We start from the raw sequence: 12,818 nt of genomic DNA on the forward strand, positions 1-12,818 counted from the left end.
CGTCTGTGAAAAAACGGCTTCAATTCTTCACTCACGACGTTCTCAGGCCAACCGTTCATTACGTGCTGCATGACTATCTTTAGAATCGGATCTCGGGCCGTTTCGCGTGCCACATCGCGACAGTTAATTAGCAAGGACTGCATGCGTAGGAGATAAAACTGGTCATCCGAGCATTCTTCACTTTCACTTGGCAGAGGCAATCGAGATAAGCAATCTGCTTCGGCGTTTTGACTCGATGGCTTATACTTCAAAGTAAAATTGTAAGCTGACAGAACTAAAGCCCAGCGTTGCAGTCTAGCTGCGGCAACAGTTGGTATTCCCGTCTTGGGACCGAAAATTGTCTGCAAGGGTTTGTGGTCAGTAACGAGAACAAATGAACACCCGAAAAGATAGTAGTGGAAACGTTTGACGCCGAAAACTAGAGCGAGCACCTCTTTTTCCAGCTGACTATAATTGACCTCCACTGAAGATAAGGTATGTGATGCGTGCGCACCCGGATGGCACTGACCATTTGGCTCCACATGAGAGATGACAGCTCCTATACCGTATGCCGATGCATCACACGACAGTTGCAGGGGCGCACTGGGGTCCTAGTGAGCGAGAACCGGTGGCTGCGACAGCAGCTGCTTGATATCCGAGAAGGCTGCTTCGCACTCGTCACTCCAGGCCCAGGGAACATCGAGCCGCAGCAATCTGTTTAGGGGTAAAGCGACGTTTGACAGGTCAGGAACAAACTTGCCATAGTAGTTTATCAAGCCCAACAGTGAACGTAATTGCTGCTTGTCCGTGGGACGCGGAGCCTTTGCAATGGCTTCTAGCTTGTCAGTTGCCGGTTCAATTCCGTGCGCGCTAATGACATGTTCCAAGTACTGCAACTTGTCTTTGAAAGACTCGCATTTTTCTTTCTTTACCCTGATGCCTCTGTCTGATAACCGTCTCAATACCGCCTCCAAATTTTTTAGCTGCTCCTGTTCAGTCTTTCCGGTGACCATGATGTCATCGATGTAACAAGTAACTCTGTCAAGGCCCTTCAGAATATTATCCATGATCTTCTGAAAGATCGCCGGCGCTGAGGTGATGCCAAAAGGCAAGCGGTTAACAACATATAAGCCCCTGGGCGTGTTCAAGGTCAGGTAGGCTTTGGATTCCTCGTCCATCTCGACTTGCTAATAAGCCCGACTTAAATCAATTTTGGAGAATTTCTGATCGCCCGCTAATGCTGCCAAAAGCTCATCCAGCTTTGGAAGCGGGTACGTCTCGACATCTAGGATTGGGTTCAGCGTGAGTTTGTAATCTCCACAGATTGTAATCGACCCGTCTCTCTTTACTACGGGAACAATTGGCGTAGCATACCTGCTACTGGCGACACGAGAAATGATTCTCAACTTCTCGAGCTTTTCCAATTCAGCCTCTACCCCTTTCACAAGAGCGAAAGGCACACTCCGTGCTTTTAGAAAACGAGGCACTTGGTCATCCTTAAACTTGAGGCTTGCCTGCTCTCCTTGTATGGCCCCTAACTCAATCCTTAAACAGGTCTTTGTTTTTTCGTAGCAGCGTTTCTAGTGCTGTAGGTGGACTGCCTGACGCAGCGGACACCTTGCAAAGACTTGAATGCCACCCCAGTCTAGCCTGATATGCTGTAGCCAGTTGCGACCTAAGAGCGGTAGGCCGCCTTGCGGAACAATGTAAAGCGGCAATCGTGCCTCTTGGTTATTGTGGCGGACCAGCACATCCATTACTCCTACAGGCTTTACAGTTTCCCCTGTGTACGTCTTCAGTTGCATCTTTGTTGGTTGCAAACGAACACCAGGAAAGTACACTTTAGCCTGATGGTGCGACATGACCGATACTGCTGCTCCATTGTCGAGCTCCATGTTTACGGTAGTTCCTTCTACATTTACGCCTACCATTATGGGTGCCGTTCGTGACACGTCGACACTGTTGAGCTTAGTGAAGTCATGCTGGGTCTTGCACTCAAGCGTGCGCATACACTGCTTCTGGTTTTTTTGGTTCCGCTCTTGCTCTGCACATTCTGCGTATGTGCCCCTGCCAGTTACATTGGAAGCAAGTAGCTCGTACGTGCGGACACGCTTGCGCATCGTGCTTGAAAGAACCACAGCGATAACACTGCTGGGATTTGGCACGTTTACTTGCATACTTATTCTTCTGCTTTCCGCTCTGCATTCAGTGAACTAGGCCACCGTTATCTGATAAATCATGGGCTGTCACTGCATTGTTCATTGCGGCCTCGGACGCCAGAGCACGGTCAACTGCCTTCTGGAAAGTTAAGTGCTTGTCCTCGACAAGCAGCTGTCTCTGGATGTCTATTCGCCGCATGCCATACACAAACTTGTCACGAAGCGCATCGTCAAGAAAAGAACCGAAATCGTAGGTTTGAGCTAGCCTGCGTATCTGTTCTACAAACTGAGCTATCGTCTGCATTTCGCCCTGCACGGCACGATAAAACTTGGCTCTCTCGGCAATAACGAATAGCTTTGGCAACAGGTGTTTGCTCAAAACTTCCCTTAACTCGCTTAACGACTTCGATGTAGGCGTATCGGGAGCAGTCAAAGACTTTAACCGTTGGTAGGTTTTCGGACCGATGAGACTCACGAAAATGTCGACTTGAGGGTCGGCTGGAACCTTGTTTGCCCTCAGGTACGATGAGAGTCGCTCGTCGTACAACGTCCAGTCACTGGTCGAGTCGTCAAAAGGTTCCATCTGTCCCAGCTGCGAGGCCATTTCGCAGTATTGTCGGTTCCGAAGAAGAGACTGCCAACTTAGCTGCAGGGTCCCGCTGTCGATGCGTTGATTCTCGTCGCCATTATGTGGTGTTCTTCCAGGCAGGCAGGAACCAGGTGGTTGCAGGGAAAGTACGCAAAGGGAATTGCTTTATTCCATTGACAAGGTGACTGGCGAGCGCCAGTACAGCTGGGCCGCCAGCTCTGATAAGCTGGGAAGAAGTGCACCGGTTACGCTCGGCGCCGCGGTATATAAGCTCTTATCAAAGGGGCGTGTCGCAGTAGCGTACGTGTAGGTTATCGGTAGACGTGCCGCCACTAGAGCGGATGCACGGCAAAGCCAACCCTGAATATCAGAGTCCAAGGCTGTCGCAGTCGAAGGCCATCCAAGTGCGACCGGTACAACCTGTTTCCCTTGGCTCGTGGTTCCCCTCTGGCGCCTCTCACCAGCATTGCTCCAGGCCTCTGGTCGACTCCAAGCGACCTCTGCTCTCCTCACGGCAGATAAAGATCAGGATCAGGAGCAGGAATGCCAGCAGCTGTAGATGCAGTAGGAATAGCCGAGCCCTACGCTCGGCGGATCTCTCCAGGGACAGTCGGGGTCGTGCTGGTTCTGTCTAGGCTCTTGGGTTCAGGTCTGGACCCTGACGACACCGACCTCGACACCAGCGATCTTTGAGCCCCGCGTTTCTGTGCGATCTCTCCTCTCTATGTTCGAGTTTCTCTCCTCCTCTCTGCTAGTTCCTCTTAGTCTACTAAAAAAAATCTGCACCCACATTCTCAGAGCCTTTTATGTGCTCCACTAGGCTCCACTGCAGGACCCTACTATTTAGGTGTTTAGCTTGTGACAGACACATCAAGGGTTGGTGATCAGTCTGGATTATAAATGGGGTCCCATAAAGAAAATAATGAAATTTCTCATCTGCCCACACTAGTGCCAGGAACTCACACTCAGTGGCGCAGTACCGAGTTTCATGTGAGACCAGCTGTCTACCTGCATAGTAAATAAGGTGCAGAAGCCGGTTGTGCTCTTGCAGGAGAGCAGCTCCTATGCCTTTGTCAGATGCGTCGGAGCGGAGTAGGAATTCCTTGTTGAGGTTCGGCACCTTGACGATAGGTTTGGAAGCCAGCACGCTCTTGATAGTTTCAAATGCTGCTTCTCATTCCGGAGTCCTCCTCTAGAGTTCAGGCTGTGAATTGGGTTTTCTGTTTCCTCTTCCTCAATCACAATGAATGTTGATGCCTGAATTGTCTCTAATGGTTGGCGTTCTTCGTACCGCTTTAGCATGTTGATGTGAAACAAATTCCTGCTGTTGCCAAGGTCCAACCAATAGTTGAAATCATTCTTTATGCCTGTGACAATGAAGGATCTCTTCCAGTGCATCAATAATTTATTATGTTTTGTTGGGAGCAACGCTCACTCCTCAACCTAAAGTTGTCTGCAGCAACTCTTTCTGTCATAATATTTCTTTTATGATACTTGTGCCTTCACAAGGTTTTGATGTGCTAGATGTAGTGTTTGTTCCAATCATTCCCTAAGGGCCAGCACATGTGTAAGTGGTTTTGGTGTCCTCATTGAGTTCATCTTTCGTCCATAGCTCCCTAAGCACCCCCAGTGGTTCTCTTGCCTGTTGACTTGTGTGCGGCACTTCTCTGTATGCGAGGAGAAGAGGTGCAAGATACCGGTCCCACATCTTCCCACTACTCTTGGCACAGCTTGCGCAGCATTCCCTTTAGTATGCCATTAAACCGTTCAACCAAACCGTTGCACATTGGATGATAGGGACTAGAGCTGAGATGTTTGATTGTAAACAGTTTATTCGCTTCTTTCATTAAAGTGGACGTAAAACAAGAAGCCTTAATGCACAAGATCTCTCGTGGAAACCCGATCCTAGAGAACATTTCTGGTAGACCTTCAGCTACTGTAGCTGAATCAATTAGCTGGTAGCGGTACAGCGTCAGGGTACCATGTGGCAAAATCTACCTATGTTAGGATATAACAGTTCCCTTTGCTAGAAGTTGGAAACAAAAGACCGATGATGTCTACTGCCACTCGCTTGAATGGTGTATCGAAGAGCGGCAAGCAAACAAGTGGAGCTTTGCCGAGTTTCCCTTTCGGAAATGTCCTTTGGCAGGAGTCACAAGATAGAACATATCTTTTGATATCTGCTTGAATGCCGGGCCAGAAGAATGCAATAAGTACTTCCTCAGTAGCCTTCTTATAGCCTCCATGGCTGGACAGTGGATTTTCATGCGCAAGTACCAAAACTTGGGTACGGAGCTTCTTTGGGACCACTGCTTTTTGCACCGTCTTCCCTGGACAAAACTGGTAATCACAGTACAAGATTTCTTTATCCAAGTAAAACTACTGTGCCGTTGATGCCGCGCCGCGAAAATTATTTGCCCATCTTCTTCCTACAGATTTCTAAACTGGCATCTTGTTCTTGTTCCTTTTGGAACACCTGCCTCGATACTTGAAGTCAAGTCGGTCTTGTGCTGTTCCGTCGTAACTTTCGCTCTCATCACAACTGTGTTGCGGTGCTTCTTTCCACTGTCCATCTTCTTACTTGCAGGGCGCTTGCTGGAGTTGCTAGTAGGCATCCAGGTTGGATCGGGATCTGTTGGGTCCCGTGATCTGGTAATGTTCCCGACTATCACGTCGTACAATGGAGTTTTTAAACATTTTGCGATGGTAAAACCTGAGAAATATGGTAAAGAGATGTGAATCTGCACCTCGGGAACCTCAGTGGTGCTTCCATCAGTGAGCAGCAGCGTTGCCTTTGAGCCTTGGTGCCTTGGTGATCCGGTAATGTCCCCGACTATCACGTCGTACAATGGAGTTTTCAAACATTTTGCGACGGTAAGACCTGAGAAATACGGTAAAGAGATGTGAATCTGTGCCTCGGGAACCTCAGTGGTGCTTCCATCAGTGAGCAGCAGCATTGCCTTGGTGCCGATCATCGTGTCATCTGGGACAAGTGTTGCTGCAGGGGACAATACCTGCAGTACAGCTGGTTGACCCTTACATCACAATCTGAAGCTTTTTGTCCGGATTCACCACAATCAAAGCATTTGATGTTGGGCCTCTCCATTTGGCCATCACCTTTCTCATTGCTTTCTTCTTGTTTCTCCTGGAAAACAAGCAAGTTGTTTTGTCACTGGGCTTCCATGAAGTAGTCAGCTGCTTCTGCGATTTTGTCGACCATCTGGCAGTTCCACTCATGAAGAAACACTGAAAGACGACTATGGCAGTTACGCAAAAGCTGTTCAGTAACTATCAAGTCCCGAACTGCGTCAAAAGATTTCCCTTGGACAGTCATCTCTACCCATCTATCGAAAAAACTGAAAAGCCTAGTAGCATAATACTTGGCTGTCTTATTGTCTTAGAGCTTACTGCAGCAAAATTTTCCCCAATAGCCTTCGGCAGTACAATGAAAGCGCTGGAGCAATGCCATTTTTACCTTGTCGAAGACCATTGACTCCTCAGGTGAAGCAGCCAAACACTTTCAACACTATCCCATCCAGACACAAACTCAGTGCCATGGCACATTTCTCTTTAGGCCATTCCTGACCAGTGGAAACACGCTCGAATCTCTTTAGATGACCATCTAAGTCATCTCGATTCTCATTAAACACTGAAATTAAGTTGTGAGGGTTCGCAAAAGATGTCCGACTTCTCTCCGTTTCACAGCCAGGAGTCGCCAGTTTTGTGCAACCTCCTGCCTTGACCAACTTAAGGCATCGCTCCAGTGCCCTCTCTTCAAATTCTAACCATTGCTTGTTTGCCTTGTGCTTTGTGAGCCATTCCTCGTTAGCTTTGGCTGCCTCCTTCTGTGCCTTGTCAGCTTTATCATCTACCCATTTTCTCAATTCTGCACCCTGCAGACCCATACGCTTGCCCAATGCCATAAGCTCTGACAAACTCATCTCAGTGTCTACATGGTCACGCAAACTGGAACAAATGGCTTTGCCTTGCCCTGTCCTAGCGAACACCAATATTGTGATGACAGGTTCCTCGAGTGCGAGTTGTTAAACTGAGGCAGAGCCTCAGCTCAAGAAAGATGAAGCCATTTGTTTTCCCCCACACAAACTCAATATTCATTACCTAAAAAAAAAAGAAAAATACAAGAGAATATTCGGCACACAGAAAGCCCAGAAAGAAAAGCATAGCTGGTCGCGTTAACGCATGTAATAAGTTCATATCACTGTCATTCTAGGGCAAGGAAAAAGAAACTCAGTCATCGAAAGTCTTAGTTAGTCAGGTGGCAGTGAGTTGACAACATGCAGTGGCACTTGCGTTGACGGTGGTAGCGGTGTGGCAGGCAGTGGCAGACAAGGGACGCGAATCTACAGCAAAGCCAACTTTGGATATCGGAGTCCAAGGCTGTCGCAGTCGAAGGCCATCCAAGTGCAACCGGCACAGCTGAGCGGCGCCCATCCCTTGGCTTGGGGTTCCACCCTGGTGCCTCTCACCAGCATTGCTCCAGGCCTCTGGTCGGCTCCAAGTGAGACCTCTGCTCTCCTCATGCCAACTGAGGATCAGGACCAGGAGCAGGAACACCAGCAGCAGCGGGTACAGCAGGAATAGCCGTGCCCTACGCTCAGCGGATCTCTCCAGGGACAGCTGGGGTTGTCCTAGTTCTGCCAAGGCTGTCAGGTTTGGATCTGGACCCTGACGACAGCGACCTCAACACCAGCAATCTTCGAGCTCCGCATCTTCAAGCGATCTCTTCTCTCAGTGTTCGAGTCTGTCTCCTCTTCTCTGCTGGTTCCTCGCACCGTTGGTTTGCTGCCATTGCCTGATTGGGTGGCATTCTTTTTCCCTTGTCTAACAGCAGCTCGTGCCACCACCCACCAACATAGTCTTCTGTGTCAGGCACTCGAGGCTGTTTGGAGCTGCCACCTTTCCACAGTGTTTTGTTGCCGCATTTTCAACGGTCACCTCGTTTTCAACCACGACGCTCTCTGCTCCGTCATTGCACATAGACAGGCTGTAAAACCAGTCTGCAGCAGCTCACTTCTAGAAAGTTTGAAAGCTTGAAAGCAAAGTATTCTTTACGGACACCTTTCAGATACATTTCACAGAATCCAGATGCACTCCGTAACCATGCAACACTTGGCAAGGCAGGGCGTGCCAGACTGACCAAATGGAACCAATTTATTTAACCTAAATAAGGTATGCACTTGCTAGGTGCACACTTTTCGGACCCAACAAATGTGTTTAAGGGTCCCTACAAGCTAGAGATTTCACATTTTACTGTGAATGCTCGTTTGTTTGTCTCGCTTTGGTTCAGATACAGCTCAGTGTTACGTTTACAGAAATGTGTTTGAACAACTGCACCTGGGATTCGAGCAGCGATTTTGTATATACAAGCCAAGCATTGTAACTACTGTGATACAGCCTTGTTGCTCAAGTGAGCCGATAGTAATTGTGCTGGGCACTGACAAATTGGTGGACAGTTTGTTGTCATGTTCGTTTCGTCTGCAGTGGTACCACAGCGCCAATTGAGACATGATGCCTGCAACATTGTGTAGCACATGCTACCTGCGAGGTTCACAGGTGTGTGAGCCAGAGAAATGCAGTCGGTATGCATGCCTCTTCAGATTATTCAGAAGAAGTGGCATTCTCTCACAGTTTCTCAGGAGTGACAGAGGGTTCTTCTTAATGTAAGATGGGATTCTCTAAACATGCCGAGTAGTTGAAGGCTTATAAATGCTATATGCAGTAATTGAATTAACAGAATCAAAGGATCAGAGTCTGAATTTTCTTTTTCCTGACAAACCTTGTATGTGTTGATGTTTTTTATTGAACAATGCTGACCAAGTAACACAATCATGTTGTGAAATTTCAGCACTATAGTATTTGCAAAATCTTTCTTTAAAATTGTCAGTATAAAATTAGGTCACTGCACAATCAGCACACATGCTCACTGTTGCTTGCACTTGTAACTGGATTGGTTAGCAACTTATGAAAAGTTTCACTAGGGCTCACAGCATCTGAGGCTTGGTGCATCGCCTATGTTGCTGGATCAGCAATAAAGTTCTGCTGTGATACCATGTTATATATATATATATATATATATATATATATATATATATATATGTGCCGAAATTTATTCATCTCATAGTATGCAACAACAGTTACAATGTGTGTTTGCCCTGCTGTCGTGAGAAATGGGATATATATATATATATATATATATATATATATATATATATATATATATATATATATATATATATCCCTTAGAGACAGAGGCTGAGCTTTGACACCACAGGCCTAGCCATAAGCCACACTTCAGGGTTGGTGCAAGGTTGAAAACAGCTTGAGTGGATTAAAAATTGTGAACGCTTCTGAGCAGCCAAACTATTTGAAATTCGCAGGTGCACGACGCTCGGATGAGAAGTGCTTTGGCGAGTTCAACGTGCAGGGCAGCATGAGCGGCAACTGTGGTCCGGACGGGCGGGGCGGCCATGTCAAGTGCAGCCGGGAGCACATGATGTGCGGCACTCTGCAGTGCCAGCGAGGTGCTCGTGCCCCAATCGTGCTGGGCATGGAGAAGCTCTACACCCGCACCATCATCTCCATAGAGGGCTCCGAGTTTGAGTGCAAGTGCGTACGGACCTTCAGTGCGGCATTGCTCTTTTCACGGGTCGTCTTCTGCTTACGGTTGGGCACACACTGCTTTGCATGCATCATGACGGCAGCACAAAGGGAAAAGCAACACAGAGCGAATGAAGCACACAGAAGAAATGCTCAACTAACAGTTTTTTGCAAGCTGCAAGAAATAAATACAAAGAGACCATCTGCACCCTCATACTATCAGCACAGGCCAAAATATTTCTAAGGCTGATTTTGCAGACAAGCAGCCAACACCAATTAGCATTTGTGATAGCAAAGTTCGTTTACCCCTGAAATAGGAAAGCATTTCCTATTATGCGACAACATCCCGCATCATTAAAATCATTGTATATACAGTCGAACATCACTATAACAAAGTCACATTCGACACATAAATACCTTTGGGGCCAATATTACTTTTTTTTACGTTAGATATATAAGCATGTATTTGTCTGCTATTGCTGATATTGGTGAGAAGCATTCTAGATTTACTGCATTATATCTGATAATTCATTATATTTGGGCTCGTTACTTTGTACACATTTTGTGCCAAGAGATTATCTTGTAACAGTGGTTAGGTGGTAAAAAACAGTTACCACGAAAAATAGAAACAATGTACGTGTGTCAATAGACAGCTTTAGTTGGGCATCTGCAACCACCCATGTTTGCAGCATGTGAGGTTGTGCATACGTAACGAAGCGCGTGCGCACGAAACAGCCATAGTTGGCCGGACGCAATGGTTGAGAAGGGGACTGCTGAGTTACATGCGCAGGAACTGCTGGTAAGCTACTCAGCACCACTATATGCCAGCTTCTGAAACTGTGTAACCAATATCAGCTGCCACAAAGTCGAACCACAAGCTAGAGCCATATCTTCAGCTAGGGCCATATTTGGAATTGTGCTCTCGTAGACCCGCAAGAATGTCCCGCAAAGGGGCCGCAGGGCCTGCAGCGGACACCGCACAGCATTTGAAAGGCACAACACGCTAGAGGCCGTCCGCGCTCTTGCGCACTACGCATGTGCACTGTCTCCTCCGCGCATTTCCTGCATGAGCAGGGCTGCAGCGAACATCTAATTAAAACAGTCTAATATTGAGGTTTGACTGTATGTACCTGTAGAAGTTATTCATTGACCTCGAGTTTTTATTTTTGTTAATGCTTTTGCTTCTGTTAATGTTACTGCACAAAGTCCTTGTATAAGTTTTCTTCTTTTTGAAAGCTAAGAAGTGAAAACCTTTCAAGTGCCGCTCATCCTATTCATTGGTGCTAGAATTCTGGCTTGAAGCTGCTTCCATTAACCATGTTCTTCCTAACACGGTATGACCAGTACATTGCTATCTAATATAAAGTGCACAGTCAAGCTTACATGTTTCAGCTACAAATAGCCAAAAGTTATGTTGAGATCAGACAAATCATGCATTATGCTGACCACCGCTAGCACAAAAATTGGTTGTCTGTCTTGGCAGCACAATGATGTGCCTCTTTTGGTCTATCTTTTCAACTTTTCTCGCTCCGTGTTATCTATCATGGTGTATAAATGGCTGTGGGCTACTCGAATTTGTGTACTCCATCACGCTGCACATGCCCTCTTTTTATTGTGAAAGCACTACTTGGCTCATTGGGCATTTTGCCGGTGTCCAGCGGTGGGGGTACATTTAATGGTAAGAATGCTAAAATGTAAGTATAGTATGTATGAGATCAATGTAGAGTGTAGAAAAAGTTCATAATGTATGGAAAGTGGTTATGTAGACATATCCAAGTATAGTAAACTAAGAGATTTGAAAAGAAAATTCGGAATGCATTTGCCTATAGGCAGACTTGAACCCAGGCCATCCCAAGGAAGCGATGTAGTGAGAGCCAGAGGCGTTGCCTCTACTCCACACCAGCAGGTGTTATCAGTGAGACGAAGGAGCGCCTAGTTCATGCAGCACACCTAGCAGTTCGTGACATCAAGAGAGAAACGGGCTCGGCACGCCTAGCGGTTCGTGACACCACGGGAGAGGGCTCGCCACATGTATGTGAAAGGGCATGTGCATTGGCTTGTGTCCATTGCGTGTTGCAAAATGGATTCAGGAGCATCTACCTCGGCTACACCTGCGAAGCCACATGGTCGACCACGAAACTATGCCTCGGATGAAGAAGCACGGGCCCAGTGCAACGCGGCTCGGCTTGCAAAGTGGGAAGACGACTTCGTTGTCGCCCATGTAGTCCCCCAGTGTGTTCCCTCTAGTGCTTTTGCAGTAGGCCCTGTAAGTGTTGCAGGCTCTCCAATATTTTCTTGTCTTTGTCTTCACAGGGTGTCCACAGGGTCCCTCTCTGGAGACATTCCAGACATTGGCATTGTTTGGGATGGAACAAAATGTGGGCCTTCCAAGGTAATTTTGGCATTTACATTTTCTTTATTACCTCTTCTGTCCCGCCCTGTCTCTAAATTTGTTGAGGTCTGTACCATTTCTCAAAGTTTTTGTTTGTAGGAGCATGTTCTGAGAAGCAGCGCGCTGACCTCATTATTTCAATATTCCGCCATGAAACACATGCTTGTGCACCCGTGTGCTGAGAGACACACAGAACAATGCTGGCTGTAGCCTTTTTGAGACCCTGGGGTTTTCCTCAAAATATGTGCAGTACAAGAACATCAACGACAATGCTGAGATTGGTATGGTCATTATGGCCCATGTAACATCACTTTGTGGAAGATGTGGTACAAGCAAGCCTGTATAGGTACTGGGGGGGGGGGGGGGGCGGCAATTATGTCTTCCGTGCCACCTGTGTCATTGTAATTGATTCCCTTCTTGTCTGTGCTTTTGCATGCACCCTTTTAGTGGAAATGATATGGTACAGATAGAATCCTGGAGCAGGACGAATTTTTCTTAAACTGTGAAGCTTTCTTTTCAAAAAACCTGTATCGGTTTCCTTTGTAACTTTGTGCTACAGTCGGGTGGATGAAAGTTCTTCCCTTCCATGAGCTTTCCTCCATCTCGCAGGCTTTCGCAAAACTTATTTGTCATAGTCAGTGTCTCAGTGCTTAAAGTTGTTGGAGTCACTTGGTCAGCTACTATAGTAGGATACAACTTAAAAAACCATCAGTTCGCAACCAAGACACACAGACTGTGCGGGATTGTGTTACTCCGCCAACCGATCAAAAAAGGAAACACAATTGTCGTCATGCGACCTTTACAAAATGGCATTGTACTTGATACCTCCAGAGCGTCTGCTGTTCTTGAGTCTTTTCATCGGCGGAAGTGATGAGGTGTGCAACAGACATGGATAAAGTGTACGGAGTCTGAGAATTTCACTCTTCAAATTCCGCAGTACAGCCCATTCCATTGCTGAGCCCATTTTACTTATGAAACTTCACTGCCAACTGAAGTGAAACTTGACAATAAGTTGCAGCGAAGCAAGCGTTTTATTCAATAAAGAATTAGGCTTTCACCGTTTCTCTATAATAGACAAGCG

The 12,818-nt window shown here is 46.9% G+C and overlaps 1 protein-coding gene across 2 annotated transcripts in view; it reads left to right on the forward strand.

Moving 5' to 3' along the window:
* The window catches only part of mmd (disintegrin and metalloproteinase domain-containing protein mind-meld), a 235,908-nt gene that overhangs the window by 135,449 nt on the left and 87,641 nt on the right, over window positions 1-12,818 (forward strand). For both annotated transcript variants that reach the window (XM_075679576.1, XM_075679577.1), the window contains 2 exons: window positions 9,126-9,354; window positions 11,659-11,737. In XM_075679576.1, coding sequence (XP_075535691.1) covers window positions 9,126-9,354; window positions 11,659-11,737 — 308 coding nt within the window. The remainder of the gene's footprint in view (window positions 1-9,125; window positions 9,355-11,658; window positions 11,738-12,818) is intronic.

Source organism: Dermacentor variabilis, chromosome 2 (genome assembly GCF_050947875.1).
Source record: "Dermacentor variabilis isolate Ectoservices chromosome 2, ASM5094787v1, whole genome shotgun sequence".
NCBI lineage: Eukaryota > Metazoa > Arthropoda > Arachnida > Ixodida > Ixodidae > Dermacentor > Dermacentor variabilis.